This window comes from Bos indicus, chromosome X, assembly GCF_029378745.1.
Source record: "Bos indicus isolate NIAB-ARS_2022 breed Sahiwal x Tharparkar chromosome X, NIAB-ARS_B.indTharparkar_mat_pri_1.0, whole genome shotgun sequence".
Classification (NCBI taxonomy): Eukaryota; Metazoa; Chordata; class Mammalia; order Artiodactyla; family Bovidae; genus Bos; species Bos indicus.
Window position 1 is genome coordinate 37298572 of NC_091789.1, and position 27595 is coordinate 37326166.

At 39.5% G+C, this 27595-nt stretch overlaps 1 protein-coding gene across 1 annotated transcript in view; it reads right to left on the bottom strand.

The window, feature by feature from the left end:
• Positions 1–3124: 3124 nt before the first annotated feature.
• The window catches only part of LOC109555287 (vesicle-associated membrane protein 7), a 72920-nt gene continuing 48449 nt past the window's right edge, over positions 3125–27595 (bottom strand). Inside the window, exon 6 of the mRNA XM_070784644.1 lies at positions 3125–4802. Within this exon, the coding sequence (XP_070640745.1) occupies positions 4702–4802 (101 nt within the window). The 3' untranslated portion in view covers positions 3125–4701. The remainder of the gene's footprint in view (positions 4803–27595) is intronic.

Consider the following 27595-nt stretch of genomic DNA (forward strand, 5'->3'; position numbering starts at 1 on the left):
GATAAAATTCATGAATAACTTTCAAATGAGGAATTGAAAGAACTTCTTTCATCTGATAAAGTGTACCTATAAAAAAATCAACAACATAACTGAAAATACTGAGTATTTCCCCACAAGATGTGCTCCATGCAAGAATGTCTGTCTATTCTTATGACTTGTCTTCACTATCATGTAGGTTCTAGTCAGTGTAATAAGACAAGGAAAAGAAATAAAAAGCAAGCATCTACCAAAAATGCTAGTAGAATAAGTGAATTTTGCAAAGTTGCAGGATACAAACCAGGTCAATATATAAAAATCAACTTCATTTCTATATATGAGAATAAATATTGAAAACAAAATTTTAAATTTACAATAGAACAAAAACCATGAAATTCTCAAAGGTAAATTTCACAAAGTATGTGCAAGACTTGTATACAAAAAACTAAAAAACACTGTTAAGAAAAATTAAAGAAATTCTATGCAAAGCAGAGATATGCCAGGTTAATGCATAGGAAGACTCAAGGCTGTCAAGATTCCCAAATTTCCCTAAATTGACTTATTAAATGCAATCACAAAGACACATTTTTAAAAAAATAAAAGGATGGAAAATAACAGGCTTATTCTGAAACATAAATGGAAATGCAAAGGACCTAAAATGGTGAAGACAATCCTGGAGAAGAACATCGTGAAGAACTTAGGGAATTCTATAAAGCTCAGTTAGCAATACAGTGTGGTACTGGCATAAAGGCAGACAGACAGACTATGGAACAAAATAAAGAACACAGAATTAAAGCCCAAAGAGAAGAATGGATAAACCAATTGTGGTTGATAGATTTATACGATGGAATATGCAGTACAAAAAATAAAAATAATAAATTATTACTACACTCAACACCATGAACAAATCTCATAGGCATACTGGTGAGTGAAAGAGGCCAGACAGAAAAGAATATATAACATATGATTCCATTTTTCTATACATTCTAAGAACAGGAAAAAACACTATCTAGGGTGATATAAGTCATAAAAATGACCTGTTAGGGACTGTTAACTGGAAGAGGCATGAGGCAGTTTTCTGAGGTGTTGATAGTGTTTCATATCTTAATATATGTCTTGATCTAGGTGGTATTTGGGATTCCCTGGTGGCCCAGTCAGTAAAGAATCTGCCTGCAATGAGGGAGACCTGGGTTTGATCCCTGGGCTGGAAAGATCCACTGGAAAAGGGAAAGGCTACCCACTCCAGTATTCTGGCCTAGAGAATCACTTAGGACAGAGGAGCCTGGCGGGCTGCAGTCCATGGGGTCACAAAGAATCGACACACTTGAGCAACTAAGCACAGCGTAATACAGGTGGTATTTACATGGGTATGTTGTTGTTGTTTAGTTGCTAAGTTGTGTCTGACTCTTTTGCGGCCCCATGAAACTGCAAGGTTCTTCTGTCTATGGGATTTTCCAGGCAAGAAAACTGGAGTGGGTTGCCATTTCCTTCTCCAGGGGATCTTCCCTACCCTGGGATCGAATCTGTGTTTCCTACATTGCAGGTGGATTCTTTATCACTGAGCCACCTGTGAATCCTGTTCAGTTCAGCTCAGCTCAGTCATGTCCGACTATGGACTGCAGCAAGCCAGGCTTCTCTGTCCATTATCAACTTCCAGAGCTTATGCAAACTCATATCCACTGACTCAGTGATGCCATCCAACCATCTTATCCTCTGTCTTCCCCTTCTCCTCCAGCCCTCAATCTTACCCAGCAACCCACTCCAGGGTCTTTTCAAATCAGTCAGTTCTTCGCATCAGGTAGCCAAAGTATTGGAGCTTCAGCTTCAGCATCAGTCCTTCCAATGAACACCCAGGACTGATTTCCTTTAGGATGGACTGGATGGATCTCCTTGCAGTCTAAGGGATTCTCAAGAGTCTTCTCCAACACCACAGTTTAAAAGCATCAATACTTTGGCACTCAGCTTTCTTTATCCTCCAACTCTCACATTCACACATGACTACTGGAAAACCATAGCTTTGACAAGATGGACCTTTGTCAGCAAAGTAATGTCTCTGCTTTTTAATATGCTGTCTAGGTTGGTCATAGCTTTTCTTCCAAGGAGCAACTGTCTTTTAATTTCACGGTTGCAGTCACCACCTGAAGTGATTTTGGAGCCCAATAAAATAAAGTCTGTCACTGTTTCCATTGTTTCCCCATCTATTTGCCATGAAGTGCTGGGACCAGATGCCATGATCTTCGTTTTCTGAATGTTGAGTTTTAAGCCAACTTTTTCACTCTCCTCTTTCACTTTCATCAAGAGGCTCTTTAGTTCTTCACTTTCTGCCATAAGGGTCGTGTTATCTGCATATCTGAGGTTACTGATATTTCCCTCAGCAATCTTGATTCCAACTGTGCTTCATCCAGGCCGGCATTTCACCTGATATATTCTGAATAGAAGTTAAATAAGCAGGGTGATGATATACAGCCTCGATGTACTCCTTTCCAATTTGGAACCAGTCTTTTGTTCCATGTCCAGTTCTAAATGTTGCTTCTTGACCTGCATACAGATTTCAGATCTCAGGAGGCAGGTCAGGTGGTTTGGTATTTCCATCTCTTGAAGAATTTTCCATAGTTTGCTGTGATCTACACAAAGGCTTTGGTGTAGTCAATAAATCAGAAGTAGATGTTTTTCTGGAACTCTCTTGCCTTTTTGATGATCCATCAGATGTTGGCAATTGGACCTCTAGTTCCTCTGCCTTTTCTAAACCCAGCTTGAACATCTGGAAGTTCACAGTTCATGTACTGTTGAAGCCCGGCTTGGAGAATTTTCAGCATTATTCTGCTAGTGTGTGAGGTGAGTGCAATTGTGCAGTGGTCTGAACATTCTTTGGCATTACCTTTCTTTGGGATTGGAGTGAAAACTGACCTTTTCTAGTCCTGTGGCCACTGCTGAATTTTCCAAATTTGCTGGCATATTGAGTGCAGCACTTTAACAGCATCATCTTTTAGGATTTGAAATAGCTCAACTGGAATTCCATCACCATGAACAGTATGAACCCCATTAACAGTATGAGAACCCCATGAACAGTATGAAAAGGGAAGCCTGTTACAGAGGTACAAACATATATATATATATATATATATATATATATATATATAAAATAACTGAGCTGCACATTTATTAATAGTACACTTGCTGTACTTTGCTGTATTTGTTATTCTTCCATAAAAAGAGGCAGCAGTTAGTTAATTAATACCTTTTATTATTCTGAGTCATTTAGTCAACAAAATTAAGAAGGCTTTTTTTTTTTTTTTTCTGGAAAAGTGCAGACTCTATTAGTACTGGTCAAACACAGGCCACTACGGCTAAAAAAGGTCATTTCCAGGGATTAAGGGGGCTTCCCAAGTGGCTCAGTGGTAAAGTATCTGCTCACCAATGCATGAGACACCAGTTTGATCCCTGGGTCAGGAATATCTCCTGGAAAAGGAAATGGCAACCCACTCCAGTATTCTTGTCTGGGAAATCCCATGGACAGAGGAGCCTGGTGGGGCAATAGACCATAGAGTCGCAAAGAATCAGACACAACTGGGTGACTAAATAATAACAACCAGGCATCAAGAATAACTAAGAGATGGACTGAGTGAGTGAGTGACAGTCACTCAGTTGTGTCCGACGGACTGCAAGTACCAAAAAATCTGCCAGCAGATTTACAATCAGATAACGTGTCTTCCCTCTTTGTCCCCAAGCAATGGTTTACAAAGTGAGACATTATAGAAGCCTGGTGTTTTGACTTCCTGCATGGTGGCACCCTTCCTTCAATTTCCATGTACTTTGGCTAAAGACCGCACTATTCTCCTAAGATCCACTGTTAATAGATGTCCCTGTAAAACTAACAATAACAATAAACCTTTAAATAGCTCTTACTATATATATGACACTGTAAGGGACTTTGCATGCATTGTGTGCTTTAACCCTCAAAATACTATGAAAAAGATACATCTCCATTTTATATATGATGATTGGAGGCACAGGGAGGTTAAGTAACTTGCCTAAGGTCACAAAACTAGTGAGTGGCAGAGATGGGATTCAGTCTCAGGCAACAGACTCTAGAGCTTGTGCTGTAAACCACTACAATCTAGCTGTCAGTTAAGAATGAACAAGACTTCTACTCTTCATGTAAATTTGCAGATCCAAACTGTGACTGATCTCTGCCCTCCTTCTATTCATTATCTATTCACTTCTTCTATATCTATCATCCTTCAAAACTTTCATCTGGTAACCAAATGGAAAATGCAGAGACACACATTAATTGCAGCAAGAGTAGATTACAGGGACATGTCAGTCTCTGCCTCTTGCTTAATACAAAGAAAAGTCAAACTCTCATGGTAAGCAAGTAAGTGACTTTACTGTCTGGTTTTCAGCATTCATCATGGGTCACAAGTGGCCTGTACTTTTGTTCTGTGTGTTACAAAATGTACACTTCTATGCAGCTGAAGTGCTAAGTTATGTAGGCACCAATCCAAGCTTTAAAAAAAAAAAACTGTTCTTTTACACTGAGTATATTTTCCAAACAAAAGCTTCCTTAATGGCTATTAATGAGTTGTGGGTTTTTCTATGCCTCAGTGTTATCCTCATCATCACAAAGTAATCATGTAACAGGGGTTAGAAAGGAAAAAAAAAACTCCACTAAAGTATCGATTTTAAGACATTTCCCTATTATTTTAGCCATTAACCACAGTATTTCTACTTTACAATACTATCATATCCCATACTTACCGAATCCACAAGATTTTCTGTTTTATCTATTAACAATTCCAATCTTTCGCCTCGCTGAGCTACCAGATCTGAAAATGTTGGGAAAAGAAAAAATATCATGTTTATATTACAAAATTGCTAATTATGGCTTTAATACAAATCGGATTTTAATTATAGATGATATTCTTGACAACTCATATTTACTACATAAGCACTTACATCTTGAAGAAATAAAAGACTGTACTCAACTCTGGCAAATATAAGGGTTTCCCAAGTGGCTCAATGGTAAAGAGTCCACCTGCCAAGCAGGAGATGCTGGTTTGATTCCTGGTTAGGGAAGATACCCTGGACGAGAAAATGGCAACCCACTCCAGTTTCTTGCCTGGAAATCCCACGGACAAAGGAGCCTGGTGGGCTACAGTCCATCGAGTTGCAAAGAGTCGGACAAGACTGAGCAAAGGGGTGTGCACGTCAGACACAAACAGATAAATGAATGGGCATGATTGTGTTTCAGCAAAACTTTATGTAGAAAAACAGGCCAGATTTGATGCAAGGGCTATAGTTTGCAAACACCTAAATGAAGGGTATGATCTGAGAGTAAAAACAAATGAGAGGTGGACATTTCCAAAATCACAGTGTGAGGTCCTCCCCACAATGTCTCTCCAATAAAACCATCACAACTGGTAAAAATTAGAAAAAACAAACAAAAACAATTCAAAGTCTATGAAAACTGTGACTGTCCTAAGGGCATACAGCAAATGGAGAAACATTTATACAAGAAAATCAATGAACTCTCAGTGAGAACAGTGAGAGTCTCAGGCATTTGAGCCACGATCTACTTCATCCTTCAGTTCAGTGAAATGGCAGCTCTACTTCTGGCAAATAAAGCCTGGGAGCTCTCTTTTCCCTCAGGTCCCATTCAAAAGCTATGATTTCTCCCCACGAGGGGCAATTCATCAGCATTTCTCCTCCTGTCTCACCCCATTCCCAGGTCCATGAGGCAGAAGCTCTATTCGAGCACGGCACAGACGGTAGGTGTGAGGGCTCCTCCCTCTACCAAGCCCCTCGACACACACACAGGGCTGAAGCTCTACCACAGGAGGCAGGACAAGAACCCTGGGCTGTGAGTGCCCCTGCCCTGACATAACTCATAGAGCAGAGGTTCCACACTAGGAGGGGGCAAGTCAAGAAGACCAGGGTTACCCAGCACTCCAATGGCAGAGCAAGGGTGTCACTCTAAGAGAAGCACTTCTCTGCCCAAATCCACAGCACAAGAGCAGTGGTTGTTCCCAGGGGGAAAGGCAAGCCTTAGGAACAGATCTTCCCTGAGAGTTCAGACTTTATTTGAAACAGAGTATGGGCAAGTTCAAGCCTAAGGGTGCTGTCAAAAACAATGTACACCCATGGCTGATTCATGTCAATGTATGGCAGAAACCACTACAATAATGTAATTAGCCTCCAATTAAAATAAATCAATTAATTAAAAAATATAAATTTAAAAAAAATGGAGATTTTGGATGTAAGCAATGACAATGAAGCCGGTAGCTTCATGGGAATAACAAGTTAAACTGTGGGACAGTTGGAAGTTAACAGAGAGTATTTGGGGAAGAATCAGCTAAGAAGAACCCTCCTGAAGTCAAAACAAACACCTAAGACTAGCCGCAAAGACAAGGGAACACAAACCTAATAGATCACTGGAGGAATTTATGTCTGGGGAACTGTGAGAAAAATAAAAATAGAGCAACTAGCCTGCAATTAGTGGAGGCTAACAGCTGGGTGAGATACAACAAAGGCAGGCTTATTAGGGAGATCAAGAAAATAAACCAAGAGAGCTCTGTCATTCCAGGGTGACTGTGGGCATGCCCAAGACTGTTCCCTCTGAGAAGTGACACTGGAGGCTGCACACTGTGGGAGAAACAGACTTCAAAGAAAAAGTCCAGCCAAGTCACTATACAAGTAAACAACAAACCCTGGAAGTTGGGAAACAGAGCCCAGAGTTGCTACATTATCTAAACTGTCCAATTAAAAAAAACATATATGAGAGATGAAAAGAAACAGGAAAGTGTGATCCAGACACAGGAAAAAGAACAGACATTAGACACCTGGGGAAGGGGGAGCTGAGCTGTTTCACTCAACAAGAGAATGAAATTAGAAATCAGTAACAGAAGAAAAACTTATGAGATGAAGTAAAAGCAGCGTGCAGAAGGAAATTTATAGCAGCAAACACCTACATTAAAGAGAATAAAATGTTACAGACTGAACTGCGTCCATACAAATTCATATAATGAAGCCCTAACCCCTAATTCAGAGATGGGGCTTTTGGGAAATCATTAGGTTTAGATAAGGTCATGTAGGATTATGATGGGATTCATGTCCTTCCAAGAAGAGACACCAGAGAGCTTATTCCCTGTTTTATTTCCAGCCATCTGAGCACACAGTGATAAGGCACAATCTACAAGGTGGGAAGACAGTTCCCACCAGAACCCAACCATGCAGGCACCCTGATCTTGGATTTCCAGTCTCCAGAACTGTGAGACAATCACTTTCTGTTGTTTAAGCTACCCAGTCTGTGGTACTTTTGATAGTACTCTAAGTTGACTAAGGGGAGAAGGCAATGGCACCACACTTCAGTACTCTTGCCTGGAGAATCTCATGGATGGAGAAGCCTGGTAGGCTGCAGTCCATGGGGTTGCTAAGAATCGGACATGACTGAGCGACTTCACTTTCACTTTTCACTTTCATGCACTGGAGAAGGAAATGGCAACCCACTCCAGTGTTCTGGCCCGGAGAATCTCAGGGATGGGGGAGCCTGGTGGGCTGCCGTATATGGGGTTGCAGAGTCGGACACAAATGAAGCAACTTAGCAGCAGCAGCAGCAAGTTGACTAAGACAAAAGATCTCAAATTAATAACCTATCTTTTTACCTTAAGGAACTGGAAAAAGAAGAGCAAACTAAATCCAAAGCTAAAAAGGGGAAGAAGATAATAAACATTAGAGCATAAAAAATATCAGCAAAACAACAGAGAAAATCAATGAAAACAAAAGTAGGTTTGAAAACATCAAAAAATCAAACAAATATTTGCATAAACGGATCAAAAAAAAAATTCTCAGTGTGTATGCCCAGCAGTAGGATTGCTGGATCATAAGGCAGTTCTATTTCCAGTTTTTTAAGGAATCTCCACACTGTTCTCCATAGTGGCTGTACTAGTTTGCATTCCCACCAACAGTGTAAGAGGGTTCCCTTTTCTCTACACCCTCTCCAGCATTTATTATTTGTAGACTTTTGGATTGCAGCCATTCTGACTGGTGTGAAATGGTACCTCATAGTGGTTTTGATTTGCATTTCTCTGATAGTGAGTGATGTTGAGCATCTCTTCATGTGTTTGTTAGCCATCTGTATGTCTTCTTTGGAGAAATGTCTATTTAGTTCTTTGGCCCATTTTTTGATTGGGTCGTTTATTTTTCTGGAGTTGAGCTGTAGGAGTTGCTTGTATATTTTTGAGATTAGTACGTGTACCCCCAATGTTCATCGCAGCACTGTTTATAATAGCCAGGACATGGAAGCAACCTAGATGTCCATCAGCAGATGAATGGATAAGAAAGCTGGGGTACATATACACAATGGAGTATTACTCAGTCATTAAAAAGAATACATTTGAATCAGTTCTAATGAGGTGGATGAAACTGGAGCCTATTATACAGAGTGAAGTAAGCCAGAAGGAAAAACATAAATACAGTATACTAACGCATATATATGGAATTTAGAAAGATGGTAACAATAACCCGGTGTACGAGACAGCAAAAGAGACACTGATGTATAGAACAGTCTTATGGACTCTGTGGGAGAGGGAGAGGGTGGGAAGATTTGGGAGAACGGCACTGAAACATGTAAAATATCATGTAAGAAACGAGTTGCCAGTCCAGGTTCGATGCACGATACTGGATGCTTGGGGCTGGTGCACTGGGACGACCCAAGGGATGGTATGGGGAGGGAGGAGGGAGGAGGGTTCAGGATGGGGAACACGTGTATACCTGTGGCAGATTCATTTTGATATTTCGCAAAACTAATACAATTATGTAAAGTTTAAAAATAAAATAAAATTAGAAAAAAAAATTCTCAAATTACTAAAATAATCACTATCAACTTCACAGAAATGAAAGGGATCCTAAGAGAATACTATGAACAAGAGTATGTCTTTGTGCCCGTAGCATACTGTCTTGATGACTGTGGCACTGTAGTAAAGCCTGAAGTCAGGCAGGTTGATTCCTCCAGTTCCATTCTTCTTTCTCAAGATTGCTTTGGCTATTCGAGGGTTTTTGTATTTCCATACAAATTTTGAAATTATTCGTTCTAGCTCTGTGAAAAGTATCATTGGTAGCTTGACAGGGATTGCATTGTATCTATAGATTGCTTTGGGTAGTATACTCATTTTCACTATATTGATTCTTGCGATCCATGAACACGGTATATTTCTCCATATATTAGTGTCCTCTTAGATTTCTTTCACCAGTGTTTTATAGTTTTTTATATATAGGTCTTTAGTTTCTTTAGGTAGATATATTCCTAAGTATTTTATTCTTTTTGTTGCAATGGTGAATGCAATTGTTTCTTTAATTTCTCTATTTTCTCATTGTTAGTGTATAGGAATGCAAGGGATTTCTGTGTGTTGATTTTATATCCTGCAACTTTACTATATTCATTGATTAGTTCCAGTAATTTTCTGGTGGAGTCTTTAAGGTTTTCTATGTAGAGGATCATGTCATCTGCAAACAGTGAGAGTTTTACTTCTTCTTTTCCAATTTTGATTCCTTTATTTTTCTGCTCTGATCGCTGTGGCCAAAACTTCCAAAACTACGTTGAATAGTAGTGGTGAAAGTGGGCACCCTTGTCTTGTTCCTGACTTTAGGGGAAATGCTTTCCATTTTTCACCATTGAGGATAATGTTTGCTGTGGGTTTGTCATATATAGCTTTTATTATGTTGAGGTATGTTCCTTCTATTCCTGCTTTCTGGAGAGCCTGACTTCAGGCTCTACTACAAAGCCACAGTCATCAAGACAGTATGGTACTGGCACAAAGACAGAAATATAGATCAATGGGACAAAATAGAAAGCCCAGAGGTAAATCCACGCACCTATGGACACCTTATCTTTGACAAAGGAGGCAAGAATATACAATGGAGAAAAGAGAATCTCTTTAACAAGTGGTGCTGGGAAAACTGGTCAACCACTTGTAAAAGAATGAAACTAGAACACTTTCTAACACCAAACACAAAAATAAACTCAAAATGGATTAAAGATCTAAACGTAAGACCAGAAACTATAAAACTCCTAGAGGAGAACATACACAAAACACTCTCCGACATAAATCACAGCAGGATCCTCTATGACCCACCTCCCAGAATATTGGAAATAAAAGCAAAAATAAACAAATGAGACCTAATTAAAATTAAAAGCTTCTGCACAACAAAGGAAACTATAAGCAAGCTGAAAAGACAGCCTTCAGAATGGGAGAAAATAATAGCAAATGAAGCAACTGACAAAGAGCTAATCTCAAAAATATACAAGCAACTCCTGCAACTCAATTCCAGAAAAATAAACGACCCAATCAAAAAATGGGCCAAAGAACTAAACAGACACTTCTCCAAAGAAGACATACAGATGGCTAACAAACACATGAAAAGATGCTCATCATCACTCATTATCAGAGAAATGCAAATCAAAACCACTATGAGGTACCATTTCACGCCAGTCAGAATGGCTGCTATCCAAGTCTACAAGCAATAAATGCTGGAGAGGGTGTAGAGAAAAGGGAACCCTCTTACACTGTTGGTGGGAATGCAAACCGTACAGCCACTACGGAGAACAGTACGAAGATTCCTTAAAAAACTGGAAATAGAACTGCCATATGACCCACCAATCCACTTCTGGGCATACACACCGAGGAAACCAGAATTTAAAGAGACATATGTACCCCAATGTTCATCGCAGCACTGTTTATAATAGCCAGGGCATGGAAGCAACCTAGATGTCCATCAGCAGATGAATGGATAAGAAAGCTGTGGCACATATACACAATGGAGTATTACTCAGCCATTAAAAATAATACATTTGAATCAGTTCTACATGAGGTGGATGAAACTGGACCCTATTATACAGAGTGAAGTAAGCCAGAAAGAAAAACACCAATACAGTATACTAATGCATATATATGGAATTTAGAAAGATGGTAATGATAACCCTGTATGTGAGACAGCAAAAGAGACACAGATGTATGTATGGAACAGTCTTTTGGACTCTGTGGGAGAGGGAGAGGGTGGGATGATTTGGGGGAATGTCATGGAAACATGTATAATATCATATGAGAAACAAATCGCCAGTCCAGGTTCGATACAGGATCCTTGGGGCTGATGCACTGGGATGACCGGAGGGATAATATGGGGAGGGAGGTGGGAAGGGGGTTCAGGATGGAGAACACGTGTACGCCCGTGGTGGATTCATGTTAATGTGTGGCAGAATCAATACAATATTGTAAAGTAATTAGCCTCCTATTAAAATAAATAAATTTAAATTAAAAAAAAGAGTATGTCAACACATTAGAAAAATGAAATGGATAAATTCCTCAGTCAGTTCAGTTCAGTTCATTTCAGTCACTCAGTCATGTCTGACTCTTTGCGACCCCATGAATTGCAGCACGCCAGGCCTCCCTGTCCATCACCAACTCCCAGAGTTCACTCAGACTCATGTCCATCCAGTCAGTGATGCCATCCAGCCATCTCATCCTCTGTCGTCCCCTTCTCCTCCTGACCCCAATCCCTCCCTGTCGGGAGCCACGATGGGAGATCTCACTCATGACAAAGGTCATGTGGAAGAGACCTGACAGGCAAAGGCAGATCAGGCCTCGAGGGACCCCCTGAATCTGCTCAAGCATCTACCCCAAAACCAGAATCTGTCTGTCTTACTATTTTGTGTCTTTTACCAACTCTTTTGACATTAACAGGGGGCTATCCCCGATCACCTTTTTTTTGGAAAAAATCAACTTAGGGCTTTAGTTAATAAGTCTCTTGGGCATGAAAGGAATATTTCTATTTTAACCCCTCTGTTGGCATTCTAGCTTGCCTGACAGGTTTATCCATACTCTTACAATTAACACACATGATTGTTCACAACTCCCCAACCTTGAAAGGCACAGGAAGCCAAAACATTCTAAAAGTCCTAATGAACATAGAGTCCTTTAAGGGATGAAAAATTATTAGAATATATAGTACTGGTAAAGGGCTTCATTATTGGGCCAATGCTTGCTGCCAAGTTCCCATATCCCTTATCCATTGTGCACCTGGGAGTGCATTGGTTAACATAGTTGGAATGTAAGAAAAACAAGTAGCAGCCTTGGAATTAACCACATTAGACCTTTGAGCTAATTGGTTCTTTCTTTGTTGTGACCCACTGCACTTTTGCTCTGTGAGAATGTAACTCTGTTTAGTACTTTCTGAGGCTGGGAAAAATAAAAAAAGAAACACTTTAAGGGAAAACAAGTTTTCTGGCTGATTAGCCTTTATCAAAAAAGGGTCATAAAATGTCCACAGGCCTCCAAGGCCAGAAGATATTGTACACAATATTGTTTATGAGAAAGGTATGCAGAAAAAATCCTGGTTTTGATAAAGACAAAACAGATGTAATGTTTGAGCTGACTCTGTATGACTTTGCATCTTTCATTTCCCTCTATGTACAAGTCAAGGTATAAAAGTTCCTTTTGAAAATAAAGTTATGGGCCTTGCTCACCGAAGCTTGGTCTCCCCGTGTTGTTCTTTTTTTCCTTTTCCCTCCTTTTCTCTCTCTGTTCTTTCAAGATGACTCCTTGGAACACAGGAGCTTTATTGGCTTTCTGTGTTAATCAAGAAAGATCAAGCCCTGCTCTCTGCTTTGCTATCCTTATCGCCTAGGCCGTCATCCTGAGGGTACCCCTAGATCCTGCTGAGGCTAGACCCCGACACCTCCCAGCATCAGAGTCTTTTCCAGTGAGTCAACTCTTCGCATGAGGTGGCCAAAGTACTAGAGTTTCAGCTTTAGCATCATTCCCTCCAAAGAAATCCCAGGACTGATCTCCTTCAGAATGGACTGGTTGGATCTCCATGCAGTCCAAGGGACTCTCAAAAGTCTTCTCCAACACCACAGTTCAAAAGCATCAATTCTTCAGCGCTCAGCTTTCTTCACAGTCCAACTCTCACATCCATACATGACCACAGGAAAAACCATAGCCTTGACTAGACGGACCTTTGTTGGCAAAGTAATGTCTCTGCTTTTCAATATGCTGTCTAGGTTGGTCATAACTTTCCTTCCAAGGAGTAAGCGTCTTTTAATTTCATGGCTACAATCACCATCTGCAGTGATTTTGGAGTCCCAGAAAATAAAGTCTGACACTGTTTCCACTGTTTCCCCATCTATTTCCCATGAAGTGATGGGACCAGATGCCATGATCTTCATTTTCTGAATGTTGAGCTTTAAGCCAACTTTTTCAGTCTCCTCTTTCACTTTCATCAAAAGGCTTTTTATTCCTCTTCACTTTCTGCCATCAGGGTGGTGTCTTCTGCATATCTGAGGTTATTGATATTTCTCCCAGCAATCTCAATTCCAGCTTGTGCTTCTTCCAGCCTAGGGTTTCTCATGATGTACTCTGCATGTAAGTTAAATAAGCAGGGTGACAATATACAGCCTTGACATACTCCTTTTCCTATTTGGAACCAGTTTGTTGTTCCATGTCCAGTTCTAACTGTTGCTTCCTGACCTGCATATAGGTTTCTCAAAAGGCAGGTCAGGTGGTCTGGTATTCCTATCTCTTTCAGAATTTTCCACAGTTTATTGTGATCCACACAGTCAAAATTCCTAGGAAGACACAAACCACCTAAACAGACTCAAGAAGAAACAGAATATCTGAACAGAGCTACAACAAAGAAAGAAATTCAATCCGTAATTCTTAAACTTTGCACAAACAGAAGTACAGGCACAGATGGCTTTAAGGGTGAATTCTACCAAACATTTCAAGAAGAATTAATACCAATTTTCATAAATTCTTATAAAAATAGAAGAAGAGGGAATATTCAAAACTTATCTGATGAAGTCAGTAACAGTCTAGTATCAAAACCAGATAAAGATATTACAAGAAAATAATACATCATATATCTTACGAATATACATTAAAAAGCCCTCAGTAAAGTACTGCTAAAATGAATCCAGCGATATATAAAAACAATTATAAACCATGATGAAGTGGCATTTGTTTCAGAAATGCAAGGCTACTTTCATATTCAAAAATCAATGATTGCAATGTATTAATAAAATAAAGGACAACACAACATGAATATCTCAGTAGATGCAAAAAGCACTTGTTAAAATCCAACACCTTTACATGATAACCCAACAAACAAAAAATAGAAGGAAATTTCCACAATCTAATGAATGGCATCTATGAAAGAACCACAGCTAACATCATACATAACTGTGAAAGTCTTCCTAAGATCAGGAATAAGACAAGCATATCTGCTGTTCCTGCTTTTATTCAACAGTGTACTGGAGGTTCTAGTTAGGGCAATTAGACAGGAGAAAGAAATGAAAATTATCCAGATTGGAAAGGAAGAATTAAAACTCTATTTTCCAATGGTATGATCCTGTATATATAAAATCATAAGGAACAATTAAAGTAAATGAGTTCAACAAGGTTGTACAAGATCAAAATACAAAAACCGAATGCACTGCTATACAAAAAGCAATGAAAAATCCAAGAATGAAAGAAAAATTCCATTTACAATAGCACAAAAAAATGGGAACAAGGCAAGAAAGATGATGGAAGAGAGATATTATTAACAAATAATTCTGTTCATCAAAAATGGTAAGAAAGACTTTATTCAAGACTATTGCAACAGGGACTTCCCTGGCAGTTCAGTGGTTAAGAGTGTATGCTTCCAATGACGGTGCATGGGTTTGATCCGTGGTAGGGGAACTAAGATCCCACACACCATGTGGTGCAGAAAAAAAAAGAAAAAGACTACTGCAATAGAGGATAGAGATTAAGCTCAACTCTGAATATAACAAGGAAAAGTGGGATGATGTCAGCAACATAGTAGCATAAGACATTGTTTCTTTTCTCCCTCCTTTTAAGCAACTAATTAGACATCTATCCATGAACAAGAGTCTCTCTGTTAGAATTTTGGGGTCCAGCATCATATGCCAAGGGCCCTGGAAGGATTCTCATCCACTTGTACATTGGTAACAGGCAGACAGACCATCACATGGGCTGTAGAATCAGCAGGACTGGTGATCTGCCCCAACCCCTCTTGGCCATGGTGGGGTTAGGGAAAATCTGAATAGTGCTGACTTGGGCAGGCACCCAAGGACAAAAGAGAATTAGTAGAAGTTCAGCCTTGCTGAGGGAGAGTCCAGCATGCCACTTGAGCAAAACAAAACAAATTTGAGGCTGGATTTCCATGACTGTGGGGAGATGAAATGAAGGAGATCAGGAAAGAAGCAGATAAGAATATTAAACATTATTAAAGGATATGGCTCCTGATGATTGTGTTCAGGACTTCAGCAGAAAGTCCATTCACAAGTTTATGGGAAACCCTCACTCCATGATCCCTTCACCAGTTCCACAATCACCTGCAATGCCCAGAGTGCAAGACTCACACCTCCCCCTACTCTCCAGCTATTTCCTTATACATACTCCTGAGTTCAGTGGCAAGAGCAAGCTCCAATAGAAAGAGTGCTCTCAAAGTATCTTACCAGGGTCTATGTGCAAGGGAGAAACTATAAACGAGTTGTAGTGCTATCTTCAGCAAAACAAAAGAGATGTTTCTAGCAGACACCCTGGTGAGCTGTAAGACCAGAAAAGACACAAAAGCTTAAAAATTATGCCATAAGAGGAAGCAAGAAGCATGGAGCATGGTATGTCAACACAAAGTCAGAGAAAATCCCAGATATAACAGATTTATGAGTAGAATTTCCCACCTCAAGGGAACTAATAAAGATGTGAAGAGATGTCTGATACTTCTTATATGAAAGCAGTGACACAAAACTTCAAGGAACATTAAGAATTAAGAAAACACATGACATCAACAAAAGATAATCATTCACCAATAGCCAAAATCAAAGACATGAAATTTTGTGATTTAGCTGATAAAAGAATTCAAAAGAGCAGTTTTGAAGAAACCAAAGAGCAACAAGAAAACATAGAAAGACAATTCAACAAAATAAGGAAAACAGTACATGAACAAAATCTGAATCTTAATGAAGAGATAGAAATCATGCAAAAGAACCAAAGAGAAATTCTAGAGTTGAAGAATTCAATGAGTGAAATGAAAAACGCAATACAGAGCATCTATCTCAGAATAGACTGAGTGGAAGATAGAACAAATGAGCTAGAGGATAGGAAATCTGACGTTAAAGGATAACAAAGAAAAAGTAATGGAAAAGAGTGAAGAAAGCCTATGGGATATATAGGATTCCATTAGACATACAAATATTATAATAACTGGGGTTCCAGAGGGAAAAGAGAGGGATCAAAGGCAGAAAAGTAGCTGAGAACTTCCCAAACTTGAGGAGAGACTTGAACTTCAAAATTCATGATTCTAATCACCCTATTATCTTAATGCAAAAAGACTTTATTAAGATAAATCATAATGATATTGTCAAAAACAAAGATAAAGAGAAATCCTAAAAGCAGCCAAAGAAAAAGAGTATGACCTAAAAAAGAATCCCCATTAGGTTATGAGCAGTTTTCTCAGCTGAAACTCTACAAGCCAGGAGAGAGTAGAATGACACATTCAAAATGTTGAACGAAAAACATTGCCAGCCAAGAATAGTACAGAAAAGTTATCCTTCAGATATGAAGGAGGAATACAGATATTACCAGACAAACAAAATCTGAAGGATTTCATCACCACCAGACTCACATGCAGAAATGCTGAAAGGAAAAGATGTTAGTGACATGAAAACATATAAAACTATATAATACACTGGTAAAGGTAAATACGTTGATTTCGAAGATTAATTCTGTAATATGATGGTGTGTTAAAAACTATAGTATAAAAGTTAAAGCAAAAGAGTATTAAAAATAACTACAGCTACTGTAATTTGTTAATGAATGCACAATATAAAAAGAGGCAAAATGTGATAGCAAAAATACAAGAGGGACAGAAAATGGGTGGAGCTTTTGTATGCAAAATTAAGCTGCTATCAGTTTTAAATGGGCTGCTTTATCTATAATATTCTTTATTTAAGCCCAGTGGAAGCCATAAAACAAAAATCTATATCAGACTCTCAGAAGACAAAGAAAGGGGAAATAGAGGACACTACTACAGAAAATCACCAGTTTTTTAAAAGTAAGCATAAATAGAGGAAAAAAGGAACAATTAAACTATAAAACAGCCAGAAAGCAATGAATTAGATGCAATCAGTAAGTCTTTTTATATCAATAATTAATCAAACTATAAATAGATTGAATTCACCAGTCAAAAGGCACAGAGTGGTTGGACAGATTAGAAAAAAAAAAAGGAAGATCCAACTATATACTGCCTCCAAGAGACTCACTTCAGACTGAAGTACACACAGAGACTCAAAGTGAAGGAATGGGAAAACATATTCCATGCAAGTGGAAACCAAAAGAAAGTGGGGATAACTATACTTAATATAACACAAAATAAGACTGTACAGCCTTTTCTTTCTCTAGGCTATCTTCCCAACCCAGGGATCAAACCCAGTTCTCCCACATTGCAGGCAGAGTCTTTACCAGCTGAGAAACAAGGGAAGCCTCCCAAAATGGTATCAAGAGATAAATAAGGTCATTGTAAAATAATAAAGTGGTCAATTCACTACGAAGATATAACACTCACAATGATATGATCAAACAACATCAGAGAACCTAATTATCTTCGGCTAATATTGAAAGATCTGAAGAGAGAAATAGACAATACAATAATATTCAGTTCAGTTCAGTTGCTCAGTCGTGTCAGTCTCTTTACAACCCCATGAATCACAGCACGCCAGGCCTACCTGTCCATCACCAACTCCCAAAGTTCACCCAAACTCATGTGCATCGAGTTGGTGATGCCATCCAGCCATCTCATCCTCTGTCACCCCCTTCTCCTCCTGCCCCAATCCCTCCCAGCATCAGTCTTTTCCAATGAGTCAACTCTTCACATGAGGTGGCCAAAGTATTGGAGTTTCAGCCTCAGCATCAGTCCTTCCAATGAACACCCAGGACTGATCTCCTAGGATGGACTGGTTTGGTCTCCTTGCAGTCCTAGGGATTCACAAGAGTCTTCTCTAACACCACAGTTCAAAAGCAGCAATTCTTCGGCACTCAGCTTTCTTCACAGTCCAACTCTCACATCCATACATGACCACTGGAAAAACCATAGCCTTGACTAGGCGGACCTTTGTTGGCAAAGTAATGTCTCTGCTTTTGAATATGCTATCTAAGTTGGTCATAACTTTCCTTCCAAGAAGTAAGTGCCTTTTAATTTCATGGCTGCAATCACCATCTGCAGTGATTTTGGAGACCTCCAAAAAATATCTGACACTGTTTCCACTGTTTCCCCATCTATTTCCCATGAAGTGATGGGACCAGATGCCATGATCTTAGTTTTCTCAATGTTGAGCTTTAAGCCAACTTTTTCACTCTCCTCTTTCACTTTCATCAAGAGGCTTTTCAGTTCCTCTTCACTTTCTGCCATAAGGGTGCTGTCATCTGCATATCTGAAGTTATTGATATTTCTCCCGGCAATCTGGATTCCAGCTTGTGCTTCCTCCAGCCCAGCATTTCTCATGATGTACTCTGCATATAAGTTAAATAAGCAGGGTGACAATATACAGCCTTAATGTACTCCTTTTCCTATTTGGAACCAGTCTGTTGTTCCTTGTCCAGTTCTAACTGTTGCTTCCTGACCTGCATAGAGGTTTCTCAAGAGGCAGGTCAGGTGGTCTGGTATTCCCATCTCTTGAAGAATTTTCCACAGTTTATTGTGATCCACAGAGTCAAAGGCTTTGGCATAGTCAATAAAGCAGAAATAGATGTTTTTATGGAACTCTCTTGCTTTTTCGATGATCCAGTGGATGCTGGCAGTTTGATCTCTGGTTCCTCTGCCTTTCCTAAAACCAGCTTGAACATCTGCAAGTTCACAGTTCACGTATTGCTGAAGCCTGGCTTGGAGAATTTTGAGCATTACTTTACTAGCGTGTGAGATGAGTGCAATCGTGCAGTAGTTTGAGCAATCTTTGGCATTGCCTTTCTTTGGGACTGGAATGAAAACTGACCATTTCCAATCCTGTGGCCACTGCTGAGTTTTCCAAATTTGCTGGCATATTGAGTGCAGCGCTTTCACAGCATCATCTTTCAGGATTTGAAACATCTCAACTGGAATTCCATCACCTGCACTAGCTTTGTTCATAGTGATGCTTTCTAAGGCCCACTTGACTTCACATTCCAGGATGTCTGGCTCTAGATGAGTGATCACACCATCGTGATTATCTGGGTCATGAAGATCTTTTTTGTACAGTACTTCTGTGTATTCTTGCCATCTCTTCTTAATTTCTACTTCAATAACCCACCTTCAGCAATGAATACATCATCCAGACAGAAAATCAAAAAAGAAACACTGGATTTGAAACATACCTTATACCAAGTGAACCTAACAGATATGTAAGAAACATTCCATCCAACAGCAGCAGAATACACTTTCTTCTCAAGTGCACACAGAACATTTTCCAGGATAGACTACATGATATGATACAAAACAGTCTTAACTAATTTAAGAAGATTGAACCATACTATCTTTTCTGTCCACAAGGGCACGAAACTAGAAATCAATACTAAAAGGAAAGCTAGAAAATCTTCAAATATGTGGAAGATTTTTAACACATTCCTAAACAACCAATGGGTCAAAAAATGAATCAGAATGGAAATTTTAAAAAAATCTTCAAACAAGTACAAATGGAAAGACAACACACTAAAACCTATAGAATGGTGCAAAAACAGTCTGAAAGGGAAATTTATAGTGATAAATGAATATATTAAGGTATTAGAAAGCGTTCAAATAAGCAACTAAACTTTACAATTCAAGGAATTAGAAAAAGAACAAAGTAAGCCCAAAATTAGCATAAGAAAGGAAATAACAAAACTTATGGTGGAAATTAACTGAAACAGAGGCCAAAAAAAATGCAACAGAAAATACCAAGAAAACTATGAACTGGTTTTCTGAAAAGATAAACAAAATTGACAAAGCTTTGGCTAGACTAAGAGGACCCAAATAAATAAAACCAGAAATAAAAGAGAAGACATCACAACTGATAGCTCAGAAATAAAGAATCATTAGAGACTAGTATGAATAGTTATATGCCAACAAACTGGATAACCTAGAAGAAATGAATACATCTCTAGAAACATACAGCCTACCAAGACTGAATCAGAAAGAAATAAACTATGAACATTCTAATAATGAATAAGGAGAGTGAAAGTGAAAACCACTCAGTTATGTCCACCTCTTTGCGACCCCATGGGCTATACAGTCCATTCAATTCTCCAGGCCAGAGTACTGGAGTGGGTAGCCTTTCCCTTCTCAAGGAGATCTTTCCAACCCAGGGATCGAACTCAGGTCTCCTGCATTTCAGGTAGATTCTTTACCAGCTGAGCCACAAGGGAATCCCAAGAATTCTGGAGTGGGTAGCCTATCCCTTCTCCAGGGGATCTTCCAACCCAGGAATTGAACCAGGGCATCCTAAGGAGACTGAACCAGTAATCAAAATCCCAGTACCAAACAGCTTCACTAGTGAATTCTACCAAATATTTAAAGAAAAATGAATGGCAATTCATCTCAAACTCTTCGAAAAAACTTAGAAGGGAACACTCACAAACTCATTTTACAAGGCCAGCACTACCCTGATATCAAAGACAGATAGGGACACTATGAAAAAAGGAAACTAAACCAATACTCTTGATGAATATAGGTACAAAAATTCTAAAAAAAAAAAAAATATCAAATTGAATTTGACAACACATCAAAACAATCACCATAAGTAGGTGGGATTTATCCCTAGGAAGGAAGGATAGTTCAACTACACAAGTAGTTCAACAATACACAAGTCAATACATGTGATATACCATGTTAATAGAATGAAAACTATTTATGATCATCTCAAAAAATGCAAAAAACACAACTCACAAAATACAGCATAATTTCATGACAACAACTCTCAACAATTTGAATACTGAAAGAACTTACTTCAAAATAATACAGGCTATATATGTCAGACCCAGAGTTTAACATCATACTCAACGGTGAAAGATTGAAAGCGTTTCCTCTAGTATCAGAAACAAGACAAGAGTGCCCACTTTCATCACTGTTATTCATAAAGTACTAGAAGTCCTAGCTAGAGCAATGAAACAAGACAAAGAAATAAAAAGCATCCAAAATGAAAAGGAAGAAGTAAAATTGCCATTATTTAAGATAATATGATATTATACATCAAACATCTCAAAGATTCAACCAGAAAACCTGTTAAACTAATCCATGGATTCAGTCAGGTTGCAGGATGTAAAATCAACGTACAGAAACCAGTTGTTTCTACATAACAACAAAGTATCAAAAAAGTAATAAAACTATCCCAATCACAATAATACAAATTAATAAAATATTTTGGAATAATTTTAACCAAAGAAGTAGGAGGCGGTCCTAAGATGGCAGAGGAACAGGACGTGGAGATCACTTTCTCCCCCACAAATTCATCGAAAGAACATGTGAACGCCGAGCAAATTCCACAAAACAACTTCTGAATGTCGGCAGAAGACATCAGGCACCCAGAAAGGCAGTCCATTGTCTTCGAAAGGAGGTAGGACAAAATATAAAAGATAAAAAGAGAGATAAAAGAGGTAGGGATGGAGATCTGTCCCAGGAAGGGAGTCTTAAAAAAGAGAAAAGTTTCCAAACACCGGGAAACACTCTCTCCGGTGGCTCTGTGGCAAGCCTTGGAATCTCAGAGGGCAAAATAACCGGGAGGAAAAATAAATAAATAATTAAAACCCACAGATTACATGCCTAACAGCAACTCCCAATGGAGCAGCAGCCCAGATGCTTGCATCCCCCATTAGCAAGCGGGGCTGGACAGGGAGGCACGGGCTGCATTGCTTAGGGTAAGGACTGGGCCTGAATGCCCTGATGGCAATCTGAGGGAACTAGCTTGAGATAGCAACCCAGACTGTGGGACAGCTATCCCGCGAAAAGCCCTAACCTAAGACACTGCTGGGCCCATTCACAGAACAAAGGACTAAGCAGAGATAGCTGGCTGTGGACCAGCTTATTTCCTGCTCGAGACAGGTAGGCGAGGGCAGCCAGAGCTGGAAGGGGGCAATCGTGGCCCCAGAGAGGCATCCTATACCAAACTGCAAGCAGACTTCGTTGCTAACAAGACTTCTTGGGATTCTGGACTGTCGACATCCGTTGGGACAGTCGTAGCCAGAGATCAGCTCCCCAGAAGAGATACACAGCACACCTGAGAAGGTGCAGCGCCCATTGTACACCCAGAAAACCTAGCGGCTGGAACAGGGGAGGCAATAAGTCACAGTCCCCACCTGGGAGCGACTGTACTCACCAAGCACCTTGTCACCTGAGCTGCTCGGACCAGGGACAGGCTCAAAACGCAGGCCAAACCAAGTCTGTGCCATTGTGGAGTACCCGAGAACCTGAACCTGAGCAGCTTAGACATCGGGAGTTCATGCAACCCAGGGCCCGTGTCAGACAGTTATCAGCAGAGCAACCTAGAGCCTGAGCAGTGTAGACTGGGAAAGCACACATGCTGTGAGTGGGGGCAAACCCAGTGTGGCTGAATCACTGTGAGCACACACCACTGATATTTGTTTGCAGTGTTCCTCCCTCCCCACAGCACTACTGAACAAGTGAAGCCAAAAAAAGTGACCATCACCACCCCACCATGTGTCAGGGCAGAAATTAGACACTGAAGAGACCAGCAAACAGAAGAAGCTAAAATAAACAGAGGGAAACACTTTGGAAGCGACAGGTGAAATATATTAAAACCCTGTAGTTAGAACAGACTACATAGAAAGGGTCCTATACACCTGGAGAAGTATAGCTGGAGCAAGGAACTCTCTGAAAATGAACTGACCTCACACTGTCCGAGACAGCTCTAGAGAAAGCCATAGATGTATTTTAACTATTATCATTTTTTAAATTAAAAAAAATTTAGGTCCCCTATTACTCCTTTAATTTTCATTTTTATAATCTACTATTACCTTGCAAAAAAAAGACCCTACTTTTAAAGCAAACTTCATATATATATATATTTTATGATTTCTGTGACGTTTTTCTTTTTTAATATTGTATTTTTGAGACTCTAACTTCTACTCTAGATTCTTATCTTTGCTTTTTGGTATTTGTTATCAACTTTGTACCTTTAAGAACCCAATCTTCAGTACCCATTTTTACTTGGGACAGAGATCACTGGTCTGATTGTTCTCTCCCCCTTTGGACTCTCCTTCTTCACCAGGTCGCCTCTATCTCCCCCCTCCCCCTTTTCTTCTCTACCCAACTCTGTGAATCTCTTTGTGTGTTCCGGGCTGTGGAGAACACTTAGGGAAGGGATTACTGGCAGGATCTGTCTCTCTGCTTTTGATTCCCCCTTTTATCCTCCTGGACACCTCTGTCTCCTTCCTTCCTCTTCTCTTCTCTGTGTAACTCCGTGAACATCTCTGAGGGGTCCAGACTGTGGAGAGCAAAGGGAAGTGATTACTGGCTAGCTTGTTCTCTCCCCATTTGATTCCCCCTCTTCTCCTCCTGGTCACCTCTATCTCCCTCCTCCCTCTTCTCTTCTCCATGTAACTCTGTGTACCTCTCCGGGTGTCCCTCACCGTGGAGAAACTTTTCATCATTAACCTAGATGTTTTACCATTAGTGCTGTACAGATGGAGGAGTCCTGAGGCTACTGTAAGAATTAGACTGAAAACCAGAGGCAGGAGGCTTAAGTCCAAAACCTGAGAACATCAGACAACTCCTGAATCCAGGGAACATTAATCGATAGGAGTTCATCAATACCTCCATACCTGCACTGAAACCAAGCACCACCCAAGGGCCAGCAAGTTCCAGAGCAAGACATACATGCAAATTTGCCAGCAAAACAGGAACATAGCCCTGAGCTTCAATATATAGGCTGCCCAAAGTTTTACCAAACCCACTGACATCTCAAAAACCATTACTGGACACTTCAATGCACTCCAGAGAGAAGATATCCAGCTGCACCCATCAGAAGACTGACACAAGCTTCCCTAACCAAGAAACCTTGACAAGCCACCTGTCCAACCTCACACACAGCGAGGAACCTCCACAATAAAGAGGAACCACAAACTGCCAGAATACATAAAGGCCACCCCAAACACAGCAATATAAACAAGATGAAAAGGCAGAGAAATACTCAGCAGGTAAAGGAGCAGGATAAATGCCCACCAAACCAAACAAAAGAGGAAGAGATAGGGAATCTACCTGATAAAGAATTCAGAATAATGATAGTGAAAATGATGCAAAATCTTGAAAACAAATTGGAGTTACAGATAAATAGCCTGGAGACAACGATCAAGAAGATGCAAGAAATGTTTAACAAGGACCTAGAAGAAATACAAAAGAGCCAATATGTAATGAATAATGCTATAAATGAGATAAAAAACACTCTGGAGGGAACCAACAGTAGAATAACGGAGGCAGAAGATAGGGTAAGTGAGATAGAAGACAGAATGGTAGAAATAAATGAAACAGAGGAAAAAAGAAAAAAGAATTAAAAGAAATGAGGACAACCTCAGAGACCTCTGGGACAATGTTAAAGGCCACAACATTTGAATCATAGGAGTCCCAGAAGAAGACAAAAAGAAAGACCATGAGAAAATACTTGAGGAGATAACAGTTGAAAACTTCCTTAAAATGGGGAAGGAATTAATTACCCAAGTCCAAGAAACCCAGAGAGTCCAAAACAGGATAAACCCAATGCGAAACACAAGATACATATTAATCACATTAACAAAAATCAAACACAAAGAACAAATATTAAAAGCAGCAAGGGAAAAACAACAAATAACACACAAGGGGATTCCCATAAGGATAACAGCTGATCTTTCAATAGAAACTCTTCAGGCCAGGAGGGAATGGCAGGACATACTTAAAGTGATCAAAGAGAAAAACCTACAACCCAGATTACTGTACCCAGGAAGGATTTCATTCAAATATGAAGGAGAAATCAAAAGCTTTACAGACAAGCAAAAGTTCAGAGAATTCAGCACCATCAAACCAGCTCTCCAACAAATGCTAAAGGATCTTCTCTACACAGGAAACACAGAAAGGGTGTATAAACTCAAACCCAAAATAATAAAGTAAATGGCAACAGGATCATACTTATCAATAATTACCTTAAATGTAAATGGGTTGAATACCCCAACCAAAAGATAAAACTGGCTCAATGGATACAAAAACAAGATGCCTATATATGTTGTCTACAATAGACCCACCTCAAAACAAGGGACACATAACAGACTGAAAGTGAAGGGCTGGAAAAAGATATCCCACGCAAACAGAGACCAAAAGAAAGCAGGAGTAGCAATACTCATATCAGATAAAATAGACTTTAAAACACAGACTGTGAAAAGAGACAAAGAAGGACACTAATGATCAAAGGACCAACCCAAGAAGAAGATGTAACAATTATAAATATATATGCACCCAACATAGGAGCACCACAATATGTAAGACAAATGCTAACAAGTAAGAAAGGGAAATAAACAATAACACAATAATAGTGGGAGACTTTAATACCCCACTCACATCTATGGATAGATCAACTAAACAGAAAATTAACAAGGAAACACAAACTTTCAATGATATAATAGACCAGTTAGACCTAATTGATACCTATAGGACATGTCACCCCAAAACAATGAATTTCACCTTTTTCTCAAGTGCACATGGAACGTTCTCCAGGATAGATCACATCCTGGGCCATAAATCTAGCCTTGGTAAATTCAAAAAAATTGAAATCATTCCAAGCATCTTTTCTGACCACAATGCAGTAAGATTAGATCTCAATTACAGGACAAAAATTATTAAAAATTCCAACATATGTAGGCTGAACAACACGCTGCTGAATAACCAATAAATCACAGAAGAAATCAAAAAAGAAATCAAAATATGTATATAAACCAATGAAAATAAAAACACAACAACCCAAAACCTATAGGACACTGTAAAAACAGTGATAAGTGGAAGGTTCAAAGCAATACAGGCTTACTACAAGAAACAAGAAAAAAGTCAAATAAATAACCTAACTCTACACCAAAACAACTAGAAAAGGAAGAAATGAAGAACCCCAGGGTTAGTAAAAGGAAAGAAATCTTAAAAATTAGGGCAGAAATTAATGCAAAAGAAACAAGAGACCATAGCAAAAATCAACAGAGCCAAAAGCTAGTTATTTGGGAAGATAAATAAAATAGATAAAGCATTAGCCAGACTCATCAAGAAACAAAGGGAGAAGAATCAAATCAACAAAATTAGAAATGAAAATAGAGATCACAACAGACAACACAGAAATACAAAGGATCATAAGAGACTATTATAAGCATATGCCCATAAAATGGACAACTTGGAAGAAACGTACAAATTCTTAGAAAAGTACAACTTTCCAAAACTGAACCAGGAAGAAACAGAAAATCTTAACAGATCCATCACAAACATGGAAATTGAAACTGTAATCAGAAATCTTCCAACAAGCAAAAGCCCAGGACCAGATGGCTTCACAGCAGAATTGTACCAAAAATTTACAGAAGAGCTAACACCTATCCTACTCAAACTCTTCCAGAAAATTGCAGAAGCAGCTAAACTTCCAAACTCATTCTATGAGACCACCATCACCCTAATACCAAAACTTGACAGTTCGGTTCAGATCAGCCACTCAGTCATGTCCGACTGTGTGCAACCCCATGAACTGCAGCACACCAGGCCTCCCTGTCCATCACCAACTCTTGGACTTCACCCAAACTCTTGTCCATGGAGTCGGTGATGCCATCTAGCCATCTCATCCTCTGTTGTCCTCTTGTCCTCCTGAACCCAATCCCTCCCAGCATCAGAGTCTTTTCCAACGAGTCAACTCTTCACATGAAGTGGCCAAAGTACTGGAGTTTCAGCTTTAGCATCAGTCCTTCCAAAGAACACCCAGGACTGATCTCCTTTAGGATGGACTGGTTGGATCTCCTTGCAGTCCAAGGGACTCTCAAGAGTCTTCTCCAACACCACAGTTCAAAAGCATCAATTCTTTGGCACTCAGCTTTCTTCACAGTCCAACTCTCACACCCATACATGACCACCGGAAAAACCATAGCCTTGACTACATGGACATTTGTTGGCAAAGTAATGTTTCTGCTTTTTAATATGCTATCTAGGTTGGTCATAACTTTCCTTCCAAGGAGTAAGCGTCTTTTAATTTCATGGCTGCAATCACCATCTGCAGTGATTGTGGAGCCCCCCAAAATAAAGTCTGACACTGTTTCCACTGTTTCCCCATCTATTTCCTATGAAGTGATGGGACCATATGCCATGATCTTAGTTTTCTGAATATTGAGTTTTAAATCAACTTTTTCACTCTCCTCTTTCACTTTCATCAAGAGGCTTTTTGTTCCTCTTCACTTTCTGCCATAAGGTTGTGACATATGCACATGTCATCTGCATATCTGAGGTTATTGAAATTTCTCCTGGCAATCTTGATTCCAGCTTTTGCTTCTTCCAGCCCAGCGTTTCTCATGATGTACTCTGCATATAAGTTAAATAAGCAGAATGACAATGTACAGCCTTG